Source organism: Nomascus leucogenys, chromosome 19 (assembly GCF_006542625.1).
Source record: "Nomascus leucogenys isolate Asia chromosome 19, Asia_NLE_v1, whole genome shotgun sequence".
NCBI lineage: Eukaryota > Metazoa > Chordata > Mammalia > Primates > Hylobatidae > Nomascus > Nomascus leucogenys.
Window position 1 is genome coordinate 40405801 of NC_044399.1, and position 24006 is coordinate 40429806.

The window sequence follows — 24006 nt, forward strand, 5'->3', positions numbered from 1 at the left end:
TCCCAGCCAGGTAAGAAATTTAAAGGCCTGAGAGCAAGAGTCTCCTAGCTTTTCCTAAGGCTCCCTTCCAACTGCAGCCAAATCACATCAACAGGCAATAATGTGCCTAATGATTATATTGCTGTGCTTGTTAATAATGATGCCTTGAAGGTCTGCCCTTTAAACTTTTCAAAGGTCTATTGAGATAATAGTTGCAAAAGTGATTTTTAAAATATAATAGACTTTAAAAATGCATGGTTTTATGAAACTCTAGCTCATTTCAAACTCATAATAGTACTCTGAGAAAGCAGCAAATATGTCGAACCCCATTTAGGAAAGGAGTTAAAGAAAGAAAGGTTAAATTACCTGTCCTAGGTCACACACATCAGAGAAAGATCTAGAAAAGTCTTTCAAACTCCTAGAGACTTGAGAGCTCCTCTGAACCCCATGTGGAGGTAGGCTTTGCCAGGGACACAAAAAAAGAGAAGGTGACTCGGGAGCATTTACAATCCATTTGGCAAGATAAAAGCCAAGAAATACAGAACCCTGTGGTCATCCCAATGCTAATTCTGGAGGCAAAGAAATTCAAGTGGGTGAAAGTTTGTCTCTCTCCAAAATAAACATGTACTCTGCCTTGGCCCTGAAGATCTAACTTAAGAAGAATTAAGTTGTCGTCATTGCCCTGGTAATATTTGGAGCCATACAAGGAGATACAGGTGGCCTGGAATCACCAAGATTATGTTGATTTGGGTATGGAAAATGGTTTCAAATATGCTCAAAAGAGATGGCTCAGGAACAAAGAGATCAATGCTCACAGTCACCCAGACTCCTTTCTGCCTGGGTTTTCTGCTCACCAGGCTTTCCCAAGGCCTTGGGCTGGCTGGTGGCCACAGTGACCACACCACCCTCAGGTGTGCCCATGTCTCAACATCTCACTAGCCAAGGTAGGGAAAAGTACTTGCTAGGAGTTCAGCAAAGGCAAAGTTGGAACTTTTCAAAAGGATGTTTTACTTTAAAAAGGAAGAGAAAAGGAAATGAACACAAAGGAATAGATATGGGTATGTTCACAGGTGTCACACCCTAACAGGTATCTAGTCACAGGTTAGCTTGGTAGGACATCTTCCTTTTCCTTCTGGAGGTCCACCTGGAGCTGTGAGAAGGTAGATGCTAGACTCAAATTTCTAGCCATGGCAAGATTTGGGTAAACAACACTTTCTAGCCTAGGGGAGTTCTTAGGAGATTCTTGAAACTAGTCCCTTAGTTTGGGCTGCGCTGTGCTCCAAAGCTCTCTGGCACCTGCAGTCTTTTCCTGGTTCTGACAGTCCAGGCTCCTTTCCACCTAACTGTAGAGGGCCCTTCCCTGCTCTCGGGCCTGAGGCTCAGCAGCCTGCACAGAGTAGGCAATGAGCAGAGAATGACTGTGGAGCCAGTCATTGAACAAACCAATCCTGCCTGGGCCAGGCAGCAGTTTCCCAGTTCTACAAGCATTTATTGATTACTAGAGGGACAGAAAAGGAATAGGAAGCCAAACATGCCGGGTGCAGTGGCTCACGCCTGTAATCCCAGCACTTTGGGAGGCCGAGGCGGTCGGATCACAAGGTCAGGAGATCGGGACCATCCTGGTTAACACGGTGAAACCCCGTCTCTACTAAAAATACAAAAAAATTAGCCGGGCATGGTGGCAGGCACCTGTAGTCCCAACTACTGGGGAGGCTGAGGCAGGAGAATGGCGTGAACCCGGGAGGCAGAGCTTGCAGTGAGCCAAGATCGTGCCGCTGCACTCCAGCCTGGGCAACGGAGCGAGACTCCATCTCAAAAAAAAGGCCAAACATGCAGTTGTCATTGTGAGGTTCAATTCTAAGCCAAAGTTACTCAGGAGTTATATAGCCTCCCTCAAAGTGCCAGTGGACAGAGTGAGCTAAAGTGACTTGGATGAGACCCACTGGCCTCTACTGGTCCCTAGAATGGAATCTTCCCCGGTGATTTGGGATCTCTGGCCAAGGCCTGGCCCACAGTGTTCAGGTATGACTTTAAGTGTTTCTAAATTCCTCCAGGGGAAAGGTTACACCTGCTCGAGGAGGGAAAAATCCCCAGCTGCTCTACCCAGGTGACTTCAGTGAGACGGCTCCTTTTCTCCCTCTTCTGGCGGTATCATCCCAAGAACTTGAGTTAGGGCTTTAGGGAATGTTGTGACCAAACACTAGGAAAGGAGAAGGTCAAGGAACAGCTTGGTTGCAGTGCTCTGTACAGGGTGTACAATGAACAGTTATTGGTAGAAATTGATAAAAAGGATGGTCTGACTTGGATTTGGCTGTGTCATGCCCTACAGATAGTGGGATATTGAAGGGACTGTTCTCTTTCCATAATGGTTAGAGTCAAAAACCTAGAATCCAGAATGAGAAAGGGACAGAATGAGAGCCTTATCAAATAATGAGGGGCACAGAGGCTTTACCATCAGAAAGAGAACATGGGGATGAGGGTCACTGCTATTTTAGGATACAGCAAGCTGTCCTCTTCCAGCTCCCACTCCGTGGACTAGGAGACTCAGACATGGTGTTTATTACCCTGAGAAGTGGTACAGGCCAAAAAGAAACATATATCAGAGTGATTTGGGCACATTCACACATGCCTGATTTAATAAGGGCTAGCAGGGGAGGCTTTGAGGTCAATATTATAGAAGACAAATCATGGCCTCCTCCAACCACCCACTTGGTGCTCACACTAGAGCTAGGCTTCTGGTTGGAGGGCTAATGATGGAGATGCCCTGAGCAGCTTCTCATGTACCAGAAGAAGCATGCACTGCTCCCATGGCCCCAAGGCAACCCAAAGAGATTCCATCACAACATGACTCAGGAAGGCCTGCCCCTAAACTTCCCAACACCAGCCCAGGCCTTGTCCTCATCTCCTTTCTGCTAACAGAACTCCAGATCCAGCTCTGGAAGGAACTGGCTCACCAGTCCTGGCCTGCACACTCTGTTTATTCCTGCCTTCTCATTTTACTTATGCAATTCATCTCAAATGGAATGCCCCATACTCATCTGCCTATCCAAATTCTACCTAATCTTCAAGACAGACCTAGGTCTTCATGCTCCTCCAGTAAACCTCCCTCTAATCTCCACTAATCACTTCCCTAACTATTCTTAACATACAAGATCTATTTACCCTTACTCACTCTCACTTAATTACTATCAATCTTCCATTGTTTGCTCAATGTTTTATCTGAGTTGGTTTTGACTTCCTAACAACATGGCAACATTGTAGAGGCAGCTTGGACATCCATTAACATAAACCATCTTATATTGCTTAAACAAATCATTTTAGGACATCCTGAGTGCAGGGTCCATCTAATGCCTCTTTGTAACCTCACCTTACAGCATAGCACCTGAATTTGGGAGGGAACCTATAAACATCTACATACAGTGATGATTCCCACAAACCCTGCTATACGCATGGTGGATAACCAATGAGGATAAGTTAGGTTGATGTGAGCAAAGTGTCTACATGTGCTTCCAGTTCTCTACACCAAACTCCCAAAGTTCCTGACATAGACAGAATTACTCAATCTACAAATAATTACTAAGCACCTAAAGAGACCTCTATTCTGACTTCTGTGGGGAAAAAAGAACAGGAAAAAATGACTGGGTCCTTGCTCTTGAAGGGTTTACCACTTGAGTGGTGATCAGGGACATACGCCACCCCCAACCTTCAAAAGCAAGTTGTAAAAGCATCACACAAATAACAAAATACAGACTGAAGACCATATATAAACACAGGGGTAACCAATGTGCAGTTAATCAGGGAAGGCTTCCCAGGGAAGATGATCTCTGAACTGAGAGCTAGTGCCCTCTTGCACAACTTCCCCATCTTGCTTTTAACTTTGAGATTAAGCTGGAGTATTCTGTTTGGCTGTACTCACCTTAGTGTATAAGGCATTCTTGAAGTGAAGCACTGATATAATACTAACCTGATGTTTGCATCTGATATAAAGTTATGTATCAATAAGACCTGATTGTGGTCCTCCAAATTTTTTCTCTTCCTTTTTCTTTCTTTTTAAAGGGAAATAAGTAAAGGGGTCAAATCTACATGAATAAAGAAAGCAGAGCTTGTGAGGCAGGCTTTCGGAGTAACCCAAGGGGCATGAACAAAGCAATTCTATTATCTTTTTAAAAAAACTAAGCATGATTTCAGAGCAAAAAAAAAAAAAAAGCAAGCAAGGTATTAGGGCACATCAGAAAATCAGACATCCTTGGCCTTCAGGAACATGCTATATTGTTAGAAAGGCAAAAACAAATAAAGTGTCACTAGATAACAAGGAAATATAAGCAGGCTCTTTGGCAAACAACCAAAAGCTAGTAATGCAGGGAGTGGGAGTGCCACTGTGGAAATTTCTACGCTCCCTTAGTGATTTTGTGTAAGATTTCAGGAAGCCTGGGCTCACAATAGAAAAGTAGGAGCTATCTGAATAGGAAGAGAGGGGAAAAGCATCCAGGTGGAGGAGCTAGTGTGAGGGAATAGAAGTGGGAATGAGTACTGCAGCACTGCCTTTGAGGCTGTGAGAGGAGGCTTGTGTATTAGGAACTCAGGAGTCACAGTGAATGATGGTGAATGGGCGATAGAGGTGAGGTGGGGTCCCTTGCAGTCAGCAAGGTGAACTCCCATTGCCATGGTGGCTGCCCTTGGGAAGAAAACTAGGCCAAAGACCCATGTCTTTACTGAGGCCCTGAGTGTCTAGCTAATCTTTGGCGATCCCTAAGAGAAACCCAAATCCACAAAAGAAACCCCTATCCCACTCTGAATATTGTCTGTGCTCCAAGGACAGGACAATCCCACTGAGGAGGCCTAAAACAGCTGCAGGATCAGCACCATGTGGACCTCTTCTGGGGGACCAGGAAAGCGATCTCAGCAGCCAGGGTGCCTTCCAGTCAGTCAGCAGGGAAATGCACAGGGGCATTAATTTCCATGGAACTCTGGAAGACTCCAGAGAGTCAGGGCACCACACAGTGCCCAGCCACACAGACTAGGATTTCTTTAGATGTCTTGGCCATGACAAAGGCCCTTACCAAATGGGAGGGGCACGTCAGCTGAGGCAAGACAGAGTGATGGCAAGAAAGCCAAAAACCCAAGAAGGGCCTCAACTCCCATGCCCCACCCACCAATAATTCCCCCTAAGTCCCGGGTACAGAATAAAAGACAGACTCCCGCTGCACAACGATATGGTTACATTTATAGAAGCTCTCTTGTCACCAGTGAAATGTGACCTTCATACTTTCCTTATCTTAATATCTGGGTAAACATTTGTTGTGCAAGCACACAAATAAAAGTTCTAAAGGTGAAATGTGGTGTGTCCAGCAACACCACACTTTCCAAACCCAGGCCCCTGAGAGTCCTTTTGGCTCTGCAGAGGACTTCTGTCTCCCTTCACCCTGGGCACCAAGGCACCAAAATTAGCTTCGTCGACCTCAGCCAGCTCTGGGGTGAATGCTGCCATTCGAAAATAGCATCTGAGAACTCTTGGAAACACAGGAGAGAAATACAAGGGTACAGTGGCTTACAGAAACTTACTGCGAAAGCAATCTCACTGGAGTGCTTTTTAAACTAAATATACAGGAAAGGGGCATTATGAGGATTTACTCCAATCTGTGGAAAGTGAATTATGTGCTTCTAGCTCCCATCCTGATTAACTCTATTAAGTGTGATTGTTTTCATTTAGAAAAATATTGCAGAGGTAATATTCATAAAGAGAGTTTACCAAATGACCCATGCTTTGACCCAAAATTTTGCTCTACTAACTTGCACAGTCCTATTATTTCTAGACACTCTCTAAAAACATTGTGTCTCATTTCCCCATATATTTGATATATGTGATTTTAAAAATCTTGTCTTGAAATGCAGAAGGAAGGATTCTCAAGCAGTCCCTCAAAAGGCACAATTTTCTGTTGTTTCTATGTGGAATTCATAAACAAAGCCAAGTAACCGAGTTTTTATGTGTGCTTAAAGGCACTCTTTCCTGCAACTGTGTGTGACGTATTTTTCCAGGACAATCTTTCTCAATACTCCAAAGTGCTTCAGTAACAGGAAGTCGTAAAGGTAGGAAGGAGGCCTGTAAATATTTGCTGTAATTACTCATTAGTAATGAGAATGGTTGGCATTGAATTTTGAGTCACCCTTTTGTGCTCATGGCTCATTACCTTGTAACTGGAGCCCAAGGTGGTACATATGGGCCTTCCCTCACCATGGACACCCAGGTCCACTTCTAGGTTTTACTTCAGACAGTGTGGCTTGTTTCTCTCAGCACCTCCATTTCCCAAATATAAAGGAAGGAAAGCATGCTGGTCTTCTTGCTCCCTGCCCCCTACCCAGAGGCAGTCAGGAAAAATCTTATACAAAGTAGTGACAGTATGCAAAGTTTTTATCAAGAGTAAAATATGTGTATTTTTTTTAATACTATACTAATACAACATCGAGAGCAAGATAAATACTGTCTGGGTAGATACACAGCACAATGATTTAAATGATTACCAAAAAATAATCATAGACTTTAATGGATGTACTTTAAACAACTTACAAAGTGCTTCTGAACTTTCTCAGATTCAGCTCATGTGTCCTCTTATTCATAACAAACCACTGACTCCCCATAGTCACAGGTCAACATCGGGGCACCTCGGACTAAAAATGAGACCAAAAAACTCAACTAAACCCATTACAGAATTAACTTCTAAGAATACTATTGGCTGTACCCCCTGCTTCTGGGGGCAGCCTACAGGGCAATGGGGGTTACCTTCAGCACCGCAATCATGAGTACAACATAATGGATCCACTTTCCTGCCCATGTGTTTGATTACACAGCCTAACCAGATAAAATCACTAATTTGTTATGATTGCTACCACTTATGTCTTAGTTTTTTTAATTGGAGAGTTCCATGGCTGGGGATGGGGGAAGACAGTTCAAGAAGTCACTAGGGGTGTATAAGACACTTCTAACAATCCACTTCCATGGCTTTATAGAATTGAGAAAACGTCAGATGAGTACATGGCAAATAAACATATGTTTTAATGGGGTCATTTTTCTCATTGACAAGACACCCTTTCTGAAATATTTTTCCACATGAGAAAAGGATCTGTTCACAGGATCATTATCTGGCATGGAAATTACTTACAACTTTAAAACTGAGGAATCTTTCCAAGTTTGGGGGAGTGGGGGCAGTGGGAAATGTGCCTCCTGGAAACATGTGGAACTTCTGGCAGTGATGTCATCTAGTAAGAGTTTTGCTGACGTACAAGTGGCCCCTGCAAACAGCCTAAGGCAGTCAAGCAAACAGGTATTTCCTAAGAAATTAGAAAAAACAAGGTCACTTAGAAGTGGATAACATTCTTGTCCATTCCACACCTGACTCTTCAGCTCCAGGTATCTCACAAAGGGTCTCGCCATTCTTCTTCACTTTATGCTTTCATCAGATCAGTTCTGGGGCTTCCAACAGTGGGAACACACAAGGGTCACCAAATTACACCCAACATCTACTTGAAAATTACAGATGCTGTTAGGGGCACCCCGTGGATGACCACCACATGGACTGTGACGCACAGTTGCCAACACGGCTTGCTTCTCTCTTGATTAAGGTATGTGTCAATGCAATTGTCTGACAGCACTAGAAAAACCCAAGGTACCCTCTAGGTTCACAGTGCAGAGGCCAACAGTGCGATGGCTGTGAAGGCTCAGGGCTCATCAGCGAAAGGGCTCTATAGAAATGCAACATGGTATTATCACAACAATCATAGCTATTCTTTATCCCCCTATCCATTCTTTCCTTCCTGTGCTTGCAATTTCAAAAGATCAAAAGAGCCACAGGAAGTCCTGTGCATCTTGATGGTTCTTCAGAAGCCACAGAGGAAGGGCTTCTAACAGGTTCTCCTGCACAATGGAGTCCGAAGGCTGAAGTAATTATTGAAGTCTTGCCACCAGCGAAGGGTGGGAGGTGGAAAGCTTTGAACTTCTTGGGGCAGGAGAGAACCACCTCCTGTCAGGGTCTAGGAAAACCCATGAAAAATAAGAAATTCAAGGAGTTCCATGTTGGCCTTTCAGATCTTGAATCCCTATCTGCTTGTGAGGTTTGATGCAAGTGATAAATCACAAAAAAGAAAAATAATTATAATAATTATAAGGAAAACAACAAAGGCAGTTATCATTTATAGAGCACTTATTGTGAGTCAGAAGCAGTATTAAATACTTTACAGATATCTTCAGTAAGGGAAGGGCGTATGGAACACCCATTGAGAGTATAGACTCTGGGGACCTCCTTTACTCAGGTTGAATGCAGCTCTGCCCGTGCTACCTATATGACCTTGGGCAGTTAACTCTTCTAGACTTCAGCTTTCCCATCAATGAAGTGGGGATAATAACAGGGCTATCTCACAGGATTAAAAAGTGAATCCATGTAAAGTTCTGAGGATGGCACTGGCACAAATAAGACTGTCAGTTTTTTGTTTTGTCCTGATGCAAAATATAATTTCTATTAAGACCACATATATTCCTAGAACATGAAGGTCGTCCAAATAACTGTTTGAGGATGATGGAACATTTGAGGATAAATTTGTTTTCACAGTCATTTTTCAGAAACATTAACAAAATGAATCATACCAGTATTTACCCTGTGCAGGGCACTTGGCTTCCCGTCCTTCCAAGACTGAGGGCAGACATGTAGGTGGACAGACACGCCAGCCAGGGACAGGGAAGATTAGGCAGCACCTCAGAACCTTTACTAGATACACGCACCATCCTCCTCCCCATTCTCCACCACAGGGAGAGGCAATGGCAGTAAAACACAAGAACTGTCTGGGATCTGAACAGAAAGATTCTGAAACATAAGGCAGTCACCAAATCAGACATCCAAGAGCAAGGGCTTGCCTTTTCCATATCCTAGAACCTTTGAAAGGCTATTGAGAGCTGAACAGACTTCCTCCAAAACAAGTTGCTTCTATACATAATGCCTTGCACACATTTTCAGAGATTTACACGCCAGCCTCTGAAACCCATTCACAAAGCCTGGTTAAGAAGCTCCCTCTCCCTTCTTGGCCTTCCTGGAGTCATAGCTGTGTCCACTGATATTCTCAGGGGAACAGAAATTACTACCCCTGTTGTCTGTGGAGCCCCACCAGCTCCCTCTCCATGTCCCCACCCAAAGCAAGTGTATAAAGAACAGCAAACATTCCATTTCAGGGGCCTTCCTGTGTATGGTGTCAAAGTACATGATAAGGAATACACTATAGGGAGCCTTGTGTGTTTTCTTTCCTCTCGTTATCCCTCAAAGACTGCCTTCTCCCATTTGACCTTCCTTCTGAGCCAGTCTTTAAGCTGGTGGTCAGCACCTACCCTGTGTGGTTCTGGGGACACTAGGAACAAATTTCTCCACCTCTAAATACACATAATACTCTAAATAATTGTGTGTGCTTATGTGTGTGTTGGGGAGGGGGGGCGGTTATTACCTGAAATGCTACTCAGAGCTTCTCTTTTGCTTCAAAATATTAGATTTCTACAGAAAAGCATGTAGGCTGTCAGTTCTTTATATTTTCTTTCTTTTCTTTCTTTCTTTCTTTGACGTTGTCTCGCTCTGTCACCCACGCTGGAGTGCAGTGGCATAATCTCGGCTCACTGCAACCTCTGCCTCCCGGGTTCAAGCGATTCTCCTGCCTCAGCCTCCCGAGTAGCTGGGATTACAGGCATGCGCCACCACACCTGGCTAATTTTTTGTATTTTTAGTAGAGATAGGGTTTCACCATATTGGCCAGGCTGGTCTCAAACTCCTGACATCGTGATCCACCCGCCTCAGCCTCTCAAAGTGCTGGGATTACAGGCATGAGCTACCACGCCCAACCCCTTATATTTTCACTTAAGCTTCCTTGTATTTCTCTCTCTTTTTTTTTTCTAATCAGACTAAGCCACTTGATGACCAGGACCATATCCCCTATTTCTTAGTATTCTCTTCAGCATTTTAGCCAGAATAGGAGTTGGTGTTCAATACAAGTTTGTCATCTTATGGATTATATCTTAGGGTGAATATCAGAGCTGGTGTCCATCATGTGAACAGGCAGCATGGTACTGGTGGGGAGAGGGGTGGAAGTATAGAGTACTAGGGCCCCAGGAGCTAATATTGCTAACTTGACAATATTGGTAAAAGCTAGACTTGTTAAGAACTACCAGTGATGGTTAGTACTGAAAGCAAAAGGGAAGATTCATCAGGCTAAAATAAAAAGGGAAACTAGCAGGTTGGCATAGGGCAGAACCAAGGAAAACAAAACCAAACCCCCAAAAAACTACTAGACTTCCTGAAAAGTGGAAAAGCCTAAATCTCAAGACAATTAATGACAGCAAGTATTTTCAAATGTAGGAGCCTAAAATCCTGGAGCACTGAGAATTATCTAATTGTTTCCTTCCATTTCTAAACACTTTACTTAATAAATTCCTAGAAAGTTGAGAATCACCCCCCCACACACACACATACACACGCGCGCGCGCAGACAGAGAAAGCGGGACATTCGAAGTAAATTAAACTGTTTTAGTCTCATGGTTTTCACTCCTAGTGAAAATGCCAACTAACCCAGTACAAAAATCAATCTAGCGGCTGCTTGAATGTTCGAACCTCAAAAAGCAATCTGTCCCACTGGGGAGCAGCCCTTGCACTGGTTTTGTTTAATGAGGTCTACCTATATAAGTAGATTTTTTTCTAACTAAAACAATGAATTCATACTTCTCAAAGTTTACAGACACTGGGAACAGCATCAATTCAACTCTGCTTTTTTTTTTTTTTCCAAAAAGCAAACAGAATCATCACTTCTACTGTAGCCTAAAGGTGTTGATAATTATCTAGAAAAGCAAATCTCCTTTCTGTAAGGTTCAGTGGTTTGAGAGTTGTGATGGGGAAGGCACTCCTTTGGAAATCATCCTCACTATCTAGAGATATTTCAGGGCTGGGGTACTCTCCTGTGAACAATAGGAAAATACATACTTAATTGAAAGTAATAAACCAAGGTTCTGATTTTTTTTTTTTTTCTTTGAGACGGAATTTCACTCTCTTGCCCAGGCTGGAGTGCAGCAGCGCTATCTCGGCTCACTGCAGCCTCTGCCTCCCGGGTTCAAGCAATTCTCCTGCCTCAGCCTCCAGAATAGCTGGGATTACAGGCACTCGCCACCACGCCTGGCTAATTTTTTTGGGTTTTTAATAGAGACGGGGTTTCACCATGTTGACCAGGCTGGTCTTGAACTCCTGACCTCAGGTGATCCGCCGCCTCAGCCTCCCAAAGTGCTGGGATTACAGGCATGAGCCACCGCCACCAGCCCTGACTCTTATCAGCACTAATTTTCCTTGTGACCGGAGAAGTCTTTTAACCTCTCTGGGCATCAGTTTCCTTATTCAGAAAGAGAAAAGTCTGACTAGATGGTTTCCATGGTCTCTTATAAAATAATTCTAGGCTCCCTATAAGCACCACTGAAAAAAAACTTGAAATGATGGCATTCTTTTGGACTTCATGAAAACTGTATGAATTAAAACTTAAATACTCAAGCCAACAATGTGTTATATCAATTCTGTATCATCCTGCACTGCTGGTAATACAATGCAAACATATCAAGTGTTGAGGGAATATTTATTTAAAATATATGTTTAAATTGAGAGAAACTGTCCAGCAATATTTTTTCCCTTCAGAGTTGGAATAATGATGGAGTTTGATTTGATTTTAGGAGAGGAACAACTAAGTCCAGCTGTCAGAAGGAGGGGGCGATTGGAGATCCAGGTGTCTCCAATTTCCCTTCCACGCTAGCCCTGTACTGAGCCCTACTGCATAAGCACTCTGGGAAGGTGTCTGGACCTAGGTCTGGCTTTGGGACTGGACTTTGATCCCTGATTATCCAAGGATCTCATTTACATTTGCCTGAACCACTCCTCAAACCCCGTGCACCCCAGAATTTCCACATTTTTTTCCCAGTGAAAGGACTCAGGCATTCCTGATAGATGCATGCACAAAAAGGTGAGTGAAAGTGCAGTACCCCCATCCACCAGGCTTCAGTTTCTGACATCTGTGATGTCACCGCAAATGCCCACTACCACCAAAACTGGTACTATCAAGGACACCCAGCCAACTAACGTTTAGAAAGCAAACTCTTTATTATTAAACATTAACATATTTATCGACGTGTGAACGTTCTGGGACAAAATCATCTGCCCACTTCTTGAGGGGCCATTGTTAGAAGGAATATTCCAAATGTTCTGCCCATATTGCATTTGGGGGAAGAAATTGCTCTGCTAAACCAAAGAAACACAAAATATAAGAACTAGTGGGCAGAATCATCAGCAGAGAGCCCCCTCACTGTCACATTGCCCTTGTGAGGCACTCAGGAAAGCTACAGCAGCCACTTACATGACAACACTAACTTTCAATGTATTGGTTCACATATTTTAATTACATCTTGGTCCCTAAAGAAGCCTGCAGCCAGCAAACAGACCCAGGCACGAAAAGTAAATGAGTCTCAAAATGATTAGCCCAATAGGAATTGGACAACCCCTTAAGGGGCTCTAGATGGTGAAGGACACGCTGTTTGCCCTGCCATTCTGCAGCACAAAAATCCAGGCAGGTCGAAGACGGCGGACACCCTCGCGTGGCCACCAGCCCGGAGCCGCAGCTCACACAGAGGCCTCCAAGGCGTTTTGCAGGCAGTCCCCACAGTGGTTCTTAAAGCGGCCGCTCTCGCCAATAATTGGGAGTCTAATTACGCAACGTTCTTCCCGCTCCCATTCCCGCTCCTTCTGTATTTCCAACAGTCCGCTAACGAAGCAGGTACTGTAGCCGGGTGTGTCGAAATCATTTTTCCCCGGCTCCCAAGTTTCTCGGTATATACGGTACAAAACTGCACAAAACCCGGCGCTAAGGAGCGCAGGAGGAGCTGACACTTCACACATTTGTCAAGATTATTATCAGGCCCCACCTCGGCGATTGCCACATTCCCGATAGGCTTCGCAGTTGTAAAATACACAAGTTCCCTCGCCGGCTCCGGACCCGAGAGCGCCTGCAGAGGGGCTGTCTATAACTTTGCTTTTCGATGGTTCGGTCATTATTAGCATTATGATTGGTTTTTACAAAACGCACTAGAATCTTAAGAATCTTTTCCTTGCTCTGCTGCCTTCAAAAGACATGGAACCCCAGGACGGCTCCGAGGGCCCTGGGAATGTGCCGGCTGCAGTCTCAGGGCTCCCTCACTTGTCTTGGGTCTGAAGGCGCGACGGTGACGAGAAAGGGGGGACTGCGGCCAGGAAAGGGGAGCAGGGCCCAATCCCCTCCCCTAGCGATCCCGCAGTGAACGGCCTGGGCGCCGAGCCAGGACAGGCGCGATTCGCTCCCGTTTATCAAATCCTTATCGGTGCCCCGAGGTGGGAACCGCTGCTTTCGACCGGAGGATACAAGGTTTCTGGCTCCAGTCCCGTAGTGGAAGTTGGAACAAGAGCAAATCAACCTCGGCAGTGAGCTCTCCCGGCCAGTCACCTCCCTCCCTTAGCGGGTCGGTCCTCCTCATCCTCGCATCTCTTCACTGCCGCTCCGCCGGTGGTTTCCCGCGGCTCAGGCGGTTCAGCCGGCCGCGCGTTGGATTCCAGCTTCCCGCAGCATAGCCTCGCCAAGCCGCGGCCGAGCGCGGGGCTGGAAGCTCCAGGCCACTGGGGCCGCAGGGGTGGAGACAGGAGGAGAAAGGGGACAGGCGGCGAGCCGCACACACTGGCAGAAGATGAGGCCCTACCTGCTTCTGCGCGGCCGCGCAGAGGGCTCGAACCCTCGCTCGGGCAGAGCCGGGCCCGGCTGGACTGGGAGCGGCCGGGAGAGGGCGAGAGGGCAGCAAGAATTGGCCAGAGTTGCCTCTCACCCAGTGCCGAGAGGCTCGCGAGGGCAGGCGGGCAGATCGTGGCTGCCCTTCCCTGTCCTCTTAGGAGACAGACACCAGGACCTGCCAGGGACATCCAGTGTTGCCGTCCGCTCCCTACACACCGAACCACCTGCCCCCGCAGGGCAATCCAGGTCACTCACTACCTACTCTCCCCAGAGTCAAGGTGCGGCACGAGGAAGTGGGTTCTCCAACCTTCGGTGGGGTCTGGAGCCCGGCAGCGGGGCGCTCTGAAGGGTCCTGGCTCCTCGGTGGGATCGTGTCCCTGAGCCGCTCTCCGCCTCCCGCCCCACTTAGCCCACTCGGGCCGCGGCGCAGGCATAGGAGAGCATTTGGAAGGACCCCGTGAATCCAGAGAAAAATAGAGACGTGGATGCTGCCCCAACATGAGACCAGAGAAAGTCGAGGACATGCACCCACAAACATTTCCAAGCGCCGGTGGCCACGGTAATCTGGTGCGGGGCGGCTGGGAGATTTTCAAAGGCACCGCGGAAGCACCTCCGACCTCCAGGCCATCTCCCTCCGCCTCCTGGCCTCGCTGTGCGCGCGGATCCCCGACTCCTCCGAGCCACAGAAGTCTCCACTGCAAAGCTGCTGCTCCGCGCCCCCAAACCAGGCACATGCTCTTCCCCTCACAGCCCTCCAAACCGAGCCTCGAGCTCCGAAGACCTCTCAGCACTCTTCTCCCAACCACTCTCGGACCGGCCCCCTGGTCGGCCCGGACGCCCGCTTACCTTTTCTTCTCCTTGTCAGCTGTCATTGTCGCTGTGGCCCTTTGAGACATCCAGACGCCGAGCACCTGGGCTCCCTGGCGGGTGGGGGGCTGTGGCCCTCGTCCGCTCCCCGCGGCCCGGGCGGGTGGTGAAGGTCCGAGGTGCGCGCAGGTCCCGGGCGCCCCGCGCAGTCAGGTGGAAGGTGGCGCGCGGCGGGATAGGTGCGGGGGCGGGGGTGGAGAAAGGTGACGGGGAGGAACCTGCGCGCGGAGGCGGGGTCGGGGAAAGGAGTGGGTGGAGGCTGTCAGACCCGAAAAGAGGACGGTGAGAAGGGAACCCAAGTTCCTTTTTCCCTGGAAAAGGAGTCACTTTTCTGAGTTTTCAAGGAAAAAAAAAAAAAGTGGCTCGAATGCTGGGAGTCGGAAGGAGTCGGAGGCCGGGCTGAGCTGACCATACAGTCTCAGGACACTGCCGAGGATTGTACGGCCGCCTCAGGAGCGCTGGGGCGGAAGCGCGGCGGGCACCAGACCCGTGTGGCGGTCCGCTCGCGAGTGTAAAGCTCCCGCGGCCGCCAGCCCACTTTAAAAACTCCGTCGGCCGCCTCGGGGCGGGCACGGGGCGGGCGCGGAGGGCGGGGGGCGGGCACCGGCGCGGGGGTGGGGGCGGGCACGCGCCGGCAGGCCCCGCCCGCACCGAGCTCCGGGCGGCTCAAGGCGTTCCGGCCAATGGGGACGCGCGGCCGCAGCCTCTGCCCTGACCCTGGCCCGCCCCCTGCCCCCGCGCCGCGCCCCGCCTCCTGCCTCCGCACCTCTAGGACTTGTTTATGAGGTCGTCTGGGCGGCGGGTAGCGGGGTGGGACTCCGCGTCGGGGAGACGCAGCCTGCGCAGGGCCAAGGGGCGGCCGGGAGCCGGGCTCCGGGATTGCTGCGGGGGACGGCAGTTGCGCCACAGCGTCGGTGTCCTCGTACCGGCGCTGTGCCCTTGGAACGAGGGCAGGACCGCGGGTAGCGCCCGGCCAGCGCAGAGCCCCTCCACGCTGCTGCGCTCCCGCGTCCCTGGCCCTGTGGCGTGGCCCTTGGGCCTGGTGGGGATAATTTCTCGGCCCCCAGCGGCTGCGTTTCGGGCTTGGGCGATGCGCCCTTTTCGGTGGGACGCAGCTGACTTGACCATCTGGGAGAAACAGTGCAAGGAATTGATCTAGGGCTGCGCCTGCTCTTCCTTCCCTCTACCAGCACGGTGGTTGCTTACCGGCTTGTGCCAGGCGGTTTGGTTTTGCCGGCGATGCGGGAGAGGAGGCCCTTTGAGCCGCCCGACCTTCTGCCCCTACTCTCGACACCCCGCCGCTCCTGCGCGGGCCAGGGCGAGTTCAGAATTGGAGAAGTCAGTCTGGTTCCCCAGTGTGATCTTGGAGTGACAGAGTTGGCCATGTGTCCTCAAGTCGCTGCATCTCAGGCCTGCCCTCTCTGTCGCCAGGGTGGATGGAAGTCCTGGGAAACGCAAAGGCTACAGGTGATGGAAATTCGTAGATTTAAGGGCTCACACAGGCAGCGGTTAGCGCTCAGGGATTTGAGGGCAGCGCTTTTGACGCTGCCTTCGATCTCCGGGCCTAGCGCTCCCCTGCCCCACGCTGAGCTGTCTCCCACTCGCTACCGGCGATGGGGAAAGGACATCTGGGGAGAGGACAGGGGACGCCCTTAGTTTTTGAAGCCTGTGGAAGGACCCATGAGTTTCACAGGTGTAACTTGAAGTTGGAAAGCGAGGGCCAGAGAACTGGTCTATATAACTCCCTTTAGCCTCTTGCCACATTTTATACTAGAACGATCTACAGAAACGATTTGAAGAGAAGGGTAGGTTTCAGCGCCATAATAAAAATGAACACGTATTTTCCCCGTGTACACAGAAAGGGTTGGGGGAGATAATTTTGAGGAGCCTGGAGAAGGCGAAGTGGGGAGAGGGGAAAAACTGACGAAGAATTGGGAAATATTTTTTTTTTTTTTTTTGAAACTGAGTCTCGCTCTGTCGCCCAGGCTGGAGTGCAGTGGCCCGATCACGACTCACTGCAACCTCCGCTTTCCGCGATTCTTGTGGCTCAGCCTCCGGAGTAGCTGGAATTAAAGGCGCCCACCACCACCCTCAGCTCATTTTTGTATTTTTAGTAGAGACGGGAGTTTTACCATGTTGGCCAGGCTGGTCTCTAACTCCTGACCTCAAGTGATCTGCCCGCTTTGGCCTCTCAAAGTATTGGGATTACAGGCGTGAGTCACTGTGCCCGGCCGGGAAGTAGATGTATTTTGTAATTTTCTCAGATCTCAGGGCCACGGAGCACCTGTACAGGCTGATAGTCAATGAATTCAAAGATTGCAAATCTCTCTCTAGCGAACTATTTCATGGGGCTGGTGGGTTTCAGGAATGGAGTGATTTGGTACTGGGCTTCTCCAGCCAGCCATTTCTAGTGGACACATTTATGTATTTTAATGAGTTCAAATTGGTAGACAGTTCTTCCTTAACCATAGGCTTATTTCCCTCACTTGGGACTAGGGTGCGGGAGAAGGGCACCTTGGTGGCTTCCAGGTGCCTACAGTAGTTCACCACAACAGCCTCTGAGTCCTGGACTGTGCTTGACAGATCAAGGCAACACCTCCAACCCATAGAGAACATAGCTTTTTAGATCTTGTCTTTAAAGAGGAAAGGCAAGGAGGGGTCACTCAAGACATCAACCTAAGAAGACATGGACGCATGGGGGGAAAAACACAGACTGGGGCCTGTCAGAGGGTGAGGGGTGGGAGGAGGGAGAGCATCAGGAAGAATAGCTAATGGATGCTGGGCTTAATACCTGGGTGATGGGATGATCTGTGCAGCCGACCACCATGGCACACATTTACCCATGTAACAAACCTGCACATCCTGCACATGCACCCCTGAACTTAAAGGTTGGAAATTTCATCAACCATATTATATAGCTCCTTCCTCTTGGCCAGACTGCACCCTATAAGTGAAAGATCCCCAGGCTAACACAAACAGCTGGCACGGAGTCTGGGATTTTATTTTTTTCTTTAGACAGTCTCACTCTGTTGCCCAGGTTGGAGCACAGTGGCACGATCTTGGCGCACTGCAACCTCCACGTCCCGGGTTCAAGCTATTCTCCTGCCTCAGCCTCCCAAGTAGCTAGGACTACAAATGTGCACCACCATGCCTGGCTAATTTTTGTGTTTTTAGTAGAGATGGAGTTTTGCCATGTTGGCCAGGCTGGTCTCGAACTCCTGGCCTCATGTGATCCACCCACCTGGGCTTCCCAGAGTGCTGGGATTATACACATAGGCCACCGTGCCTTGCCAAGTCTGGGATTTTTGGCAGTGTCTGAGATTCACCAAAAACTCATTATATAACTCTCAAAAGGGTTGGACCCAGCCTTGCTTAGAGCAGAGCTGGGTGGCCTAAGATTTCTTCCAGGACTCAGCTCAATAACCTTTGCAGGAAGGAGCTGAGAGTGTAAACTAGATGCAGGCTGTGGCTAGGGTGCATCCAATTTTACTTTTTAGAGCCTGTGGAGAACTAAAGGAGAAAAACTTTGAAAGGTGATGCTGGGGCAGTGAGTGGGGGATGGGGAGATGGGTCCCCAGATTTAGAGGGGTGTCTTTAGAGACACTGATGTTTTGGCCACAGAGGGCAGCAGAGGACACCGGTAGGCAAAGCTCCCAAGCTGCTTAAAATAGCAAACTGCCCACCTCCCAGCAAATCTCCCTACCTGCCCCCCAACTCTGGATTGGATAGTTTGGGAACAAAAGCTGTGGCACCAGTGAAACACCTATTTGTTTTGACAAGGGACAAAGCTGATTCTCTTGCTTCCTCTCTTCTTTGTAGGGTGTGCCCTCAGGAGGATGGGATAGAGATAAAGTGTGAACTTACAAACCTGGCAGAGAGCAGGCACCTGGGATGCAGTGGGCTGGTGGAAGAAAGATGGCCTCAGTACTCCCATCAAAGTAACAGTATGTTCCAGGATACGGTTGGAAATTAGGTTGGAATGGATGAGATCTAACAGGAAGAGCTCTTGGAAGGATGGGCTATCTCATTAGTACCTTACAACTTCTAATGCATTGTCACATATTGGAGTTGGGACCAGGATGAGGCAAAAGAGGCCTTTAAGAGTCATGCAAGTACACTGGCATCTGTCCTGCCGCATGCGTTATCTCACGTAATACCCATCTGACCCTTGTCTGGCTATTTAGTTGGTTTGGGGGTGGAGAGAGCAGGGGAGGTAGGGAGCAGAGATGGGAGAGAGGACAAGCTGGCCTCTATGAAAAGCCTTGCCTGAGTCACTCCTTCCCTCACACTTGCATGTTACTCCATCCAAATGAAACCAGCCCCTTTTGTGACTTTACAAAATCTATACTCTCACTCCCTGTCAGTGAACTCCAGGTCCAGAAAACTATGCCCCCTGTGTTTGGCTTTAGGCCAATGTCGTGAGATATTCCACACAGACATGTGCTGTATTTTCTTTTAAATGTTGTGACTTTTGATCCCACAAATCTAGAATTTGTCATCTTTCAAAAAGAGTTCTGTGATTTTTTTTTTTATTTTTTGAGGCAAGAGTCAACCTTTTTTTCCTGCTTGAATTCCTAAGTGCTTACTAGTAAGAAGGATGCAGTTTTAAAGAACCTCAGCTTCTCCATTCTTCATACCAGTATATTGATGACTTGGAGGCTAACATCTTCCATTGCTAGGCTTAGGGATGAAGTTTTGCCTATGAAGGGGCTTGTGCATTTATAACTGTCATTCAACCAATGGTGAAGGAGTCACAGGTCCAGGGCCAATGTGCTCTGCTGCCTCCGGGAAAGCATAAGACATCAGTCTGTGGAAGAGGGCACTGGTGGTTCCTTTCCTCCAAGAGGACATAGTTCAGTTGGATACACACTGCATTTCCTAGATTCTGAATACAGACTTTTTAAGGCTTCCAAAATCAGGTATCTTTTGGCATGGTAATTCCTTTTCCTCCCCCAATTTTTAAATTGATAAATATATACAATTGATATGCTCTTAAAATTTTTTAATGTGAAAATCGAGAGCAAAATCTTATAGCCTAAACAATAGGAGTGGTAAGAATTTGATGGTGATGAACAACTAGAAAATCTGGAGTCCCAGCCATGTCCACTGCTAGGACCCAGAGAAGCCTAGCCTGGACTGGCCCAGCTGCCGGGCTAATGAGTGTGACCTCTGAGGTGATAAAATAACACCCATGTGGGAGGAATGGCCAATAAGAAGGACATGCCAGCACCACCTTAGAAAAAGGCATGAGTAGAAATGAAGGTGCTGTATCATTAAAAATGATGACATTGGGCCCCAAGCATCCGATTTTCTCTGGCACCTGGCTAAGACAGGTATAGAGGACAGGGCCAGTGGGGGTGTAGTCGGAGACACTCTCCCTATCCTGTGGCATTGCTTTGGCCTGTAGCAAAGTGTTAAAATGGGCCTCTTCCTACTTCAGTTTCAACTGAGTTCCCAAGACAATCAATGCCAACTACTCCCACTTCCAAAATGCAGAACACAAGAAAGAGCTCCTTGAAAATGATTTTGCATGCCTTCTCCAGCCACTGTCCACCTCAAGGGTGTGCATGGATTGATACAGAAGAGGACTCAAAGTTGGAGTTCTAGGATTGAGTTGTCAACATTGTGATCAGTTTTCCTCCCCATACCATGGAGAAAGGACACGCCTTGCTCCTGTCTCTTAAGTCCAGTGACTAGGGCTTACCCCAGCCACACACAGAGCTTGATATCTGTCCCTGGAGCTTGTGGAACACAGGAGACTGCCCACTGGTGAGCAGCTGGCTGAAGAGGCCTATCGTAGAGGACATTTCCATTTGGAAGTCACTCCCTCTTGCCTATATCATGGCAAGGGAGTGTGTGGCAGATTGAGTTTCCTGGAAGATGACTCTGAGGGGGAAGATTAGCATGAGGAAGGTTTATTAGAGAGTGCTCTTGGGATAGCACCCAGAGGAGGAAAGGAGAAGAAGCAGGATCAGAGAGAAGTGGACCCCCACTGCCCAGATCTGAAGCTGGGGTGGCCCTTCAGAGTTGTCCCAAGGCAGAGCCAAGGGGCCTTTCTACCCCTGCCATAGATCGGTCATTGTTGCTGGCTGACCTTAGGGAAAGGCTGTGACCTTGAGCAACAGCATCTGGGGGAACGTGTCCTTCATTCCTAAGGGGAGATCTGGGCAGGGATCACAGGGTCCAGTATGGCACATGGCATGCAGGTACCAGATGTGGAAACTGCAAGAAGAATAACCACCTAGGGCCAGGCACAGTGGCTCACATCTGTAATCCCAGCACTTTGGGAGGCTGAGGCAGGCAGATAACTTGAGGTCAGGAGTTCGAGACCCACCTGGCCAACATGGTGAAACCCTGTTTCTACTAAAAATACAAAAATTAGCCAGATATGGTGGTGGGTGTCTGTAATCCCAGCTACTCAGGAGGCTGAAGCAGGAGAATCACTTGAACCTGGGAGGCAGAGGTCGCAGTGAGCCAAGATCACGCCATTGCACTCCAGCCTGGGCAACAGAGACTGCACCTCAAAAAAAAAAGAATAACCACCTAGAATTAAAGGAAAAAAAATTTTAGAGGTGAGGGTCTTGCTATGTTGCCCAGGCTGGAGTGCAGTGGCTATTTACAGGTGTGATCATGGCACACTGTAGCCTTGAACTCCTGGGCTCAAGCACTTCTCCTGCTTCAGCCTCCCAAGTAGCCACTGTGCCCAGCAATTTTTAAGGGGACTCTGTCCACATGGGCTTCTTCAGAAAGACCTTGGCAGAAAAAAGTGGAGGCTCAACTGGAGATAGAGGCTGAAGGAGGACCATAAGTGACCAGCTGAAGGAGAGGCCCCTTTGGATTCTTGAAGACTGCAGTCCCAGGGGACCAGGAGGATTACATACAAGGTGACAAAGATACCAAAGAGGGAAGCACCAGCCATGGCCAGGGAAGGTCAAAGAGATATTTCATCCATGCTAGAAACAAAGGATAGAAGGATGATGGAAGGAGGGAGAGAAAGAAGGAGGGAGGAAGGAAGGGAAGGATCAAGGGAAGGAGAGAAGGAGAGAAGGAAGGAAGGAAGGCAGACAGGGAGGCAACTCCTACTCCTTGTTTTTTATTCTCCCTCCTACCCTACAGGGGCCAAGGTGAGGCTAGTAAGGGGATGGGGTAGAGGTGCTAGATGGGAAAATGTCTTGGCGTCCTCAATGCCTAGCAAGGAACCTGGCATAAAATGGACACTCAAAAAATAATATACGAAGAATGAGGAAAATGTTTGCTCGTTTGTGATTCTCAGTGACTGTGTAAGGGCCTTCTATATCTGCATCATTCTGGGGACTGAATGTGGGTCCTTCCAGTCATGGTGTTATAGAACAGAGATACAGGGGTGATGTCTAAAGCACACACTGAAGTATCCCCAGATGCACCTGCACATACACACATGTACATGCTCATATACCTCCCTGGTGCCAAGCTCAGAAATAGGGTTCTACACAAACCTCACTGGCAACTTTTCATTTCTCTTCAGTGCATACCTCTGTCTTTGCCCTTTGAAGAAAACCAGGCATGCAATGCTGAGAATGTGACTGTAAATACTTCAGATTTTAAACTCCGAGGATTTTCTCTTGGTCTCCTCAGAGGGTTGTAGTCTGTGGTGCATGAATCCTGGGGTTTCAAGGCCATCTGGCCCCTGTGTGCTCAATGATCTACCCCAGTGGAAGGAAGACGAGACACAGACATTTCAAAACCTTCAGGCAATGGGTCTTGGCATGCCCTATCTTTTTTGTTTTTGTTTTGAGACAGAGTTTCACTTTGTCGCCCAGGCTGGAGTGCAGTGGCGCAATCTCCACTCACTGCAACATCCGCCTCCTGGGTTCAAGTGATTCTTGTGCCTCAGCCTCTTGAGTAGCAGGGATTACAGACACGTGCCACCATACCTGGCTTTTTGAATTTTTAGTAGAGGCAGGGTTTCACCATGTTGGCCAGGCTGGTCTCAAAATTTTGGCCTCGAGTGATCTGCCCACTTCAGCCTCCCAAAGTGCTGGGATTACAGATGTGAGCCGCCGCACCCAGCCAGCATGCCCTATCTTAATTGTTAATTTTCTATGATAGCAGATTAGCTCTCCTAATTACTTCTATTTTAGGCTAGATTAAAATGCATCCTGATCAGATAGTAATTTATGGTGAAGAGATGCCTTCTGGCCTAAAAACATACCAGGGGTAAATCTCTTAAGTAGATGACCTCAAGGCAGAGAGCCCAGAGTGCACTGTGTATGAAAGAATTACAGAGTGAAGTTCATGTGCCCAAGGTTTTAAAGAATAATTAAGAGCCTAATTATAAGAGTACTGAAAAGAGCCATACACAGTTCCAAGTTAGCTTTGCCTGTTAAGAGTAGAAAGCTCATTTTATAAGTAATAATAGTGTTTACACAATGCAGCTTTCCAATTTCCTTTTCAAATGCCACTGTGCTTGAGGCACCATCCCCTTTGACTACATGCATTCTGATCTTTGTTGAATTAATTTCATCTATTAATTCTTCTATTCATTGGCATTTATTGACTGTCCAGTCCATATGCATGGATGTGGTTGAAACTCAGCTGAGAAACATGAATGACACATGGCTCTACCCTCTGAAGCTCACTCTCTCCTGTTGGAGACAGACTTCTAAACAAAATATTACACCTCCAAAGATAAAACCCCATTTTTCTGGGAGCTCAGAATGGGAAATGACTCTGCCTGGGGATGGAGGTGGGAGGGAGGAGAACTTAGGGAAGGCTTCTAGAAAAGGTGACATTTTGGCTGCATCTTGAGGGGTGACCATGAGTTTGCTAGTTAGAACAGGGAAGGAAGAGCATTCTGGGTTGAGAATTGGAACAGTCTTCTCTTATAATCTGCAAAGCAAATGTCAGGTCATACAGGAGCAACTCAAAAGATCTTTTGCAGGGATTTAGTTATTATTGCCCATTCTAGACTATCAACCGCTTCTGACTTTTTGCAGTACTTAGACCACCTAAGCTAGTGCCTCATAGGGCATTTTGAGGATGACAGTAATGCCTGTGCTGGAGATGAATGGGATATGACCCTCATCTTTTAGTCATGACATTCCAGCTGTCCTACCTTGGGTTTGTTCCCAATAATTAAGTGGCCATCACAGCAGTAGTGACACCAAAGCAAAGTAGTGAGTATTCATCTGCAAACTCCAGGAGCATCTGTGGAACTGAGTGCAGATGCCTTTGACCTGTGCAGCAGTTGACTCAGGTTACCAGGAGCCTTCTTCAAGTTCTTCCCAAGAAGATGTATCTTTCTTGTTCAGCCCAATTTTTATAAAACCTTAACGTTCTCTTAAAACTGAAATTTTACACAGTAGGCATTAGCAT

At 47.8% G+C, this 24006-nt stretch overlaps 1 protein-coding gene across 1 annotated transcript in view; it reads right to left on the reverse strand.

The window, feature by feature from the left end:
* EPAS1 (endothelial PAS domain protein 1) overlaps positions 1–15187 on the reverse strand; it is an 89378-nt gene extending 74191 nt beyond the window's left edge. The window contains exon 1 of the mRNA XM_003262806.3: positions 14632–15187. Within this exon, the coding sequence (XP_003262854.1) occupies positions 14632–14681 (50 nt within the window). The 5' untranslated portion in view covers positions 14682–15187. The remainder of the gene's footprint in view (positions 1–14631) is intronic.
* Between the last annotated feature and the right edge of the window lie 8819 nt (positions 15188–24006).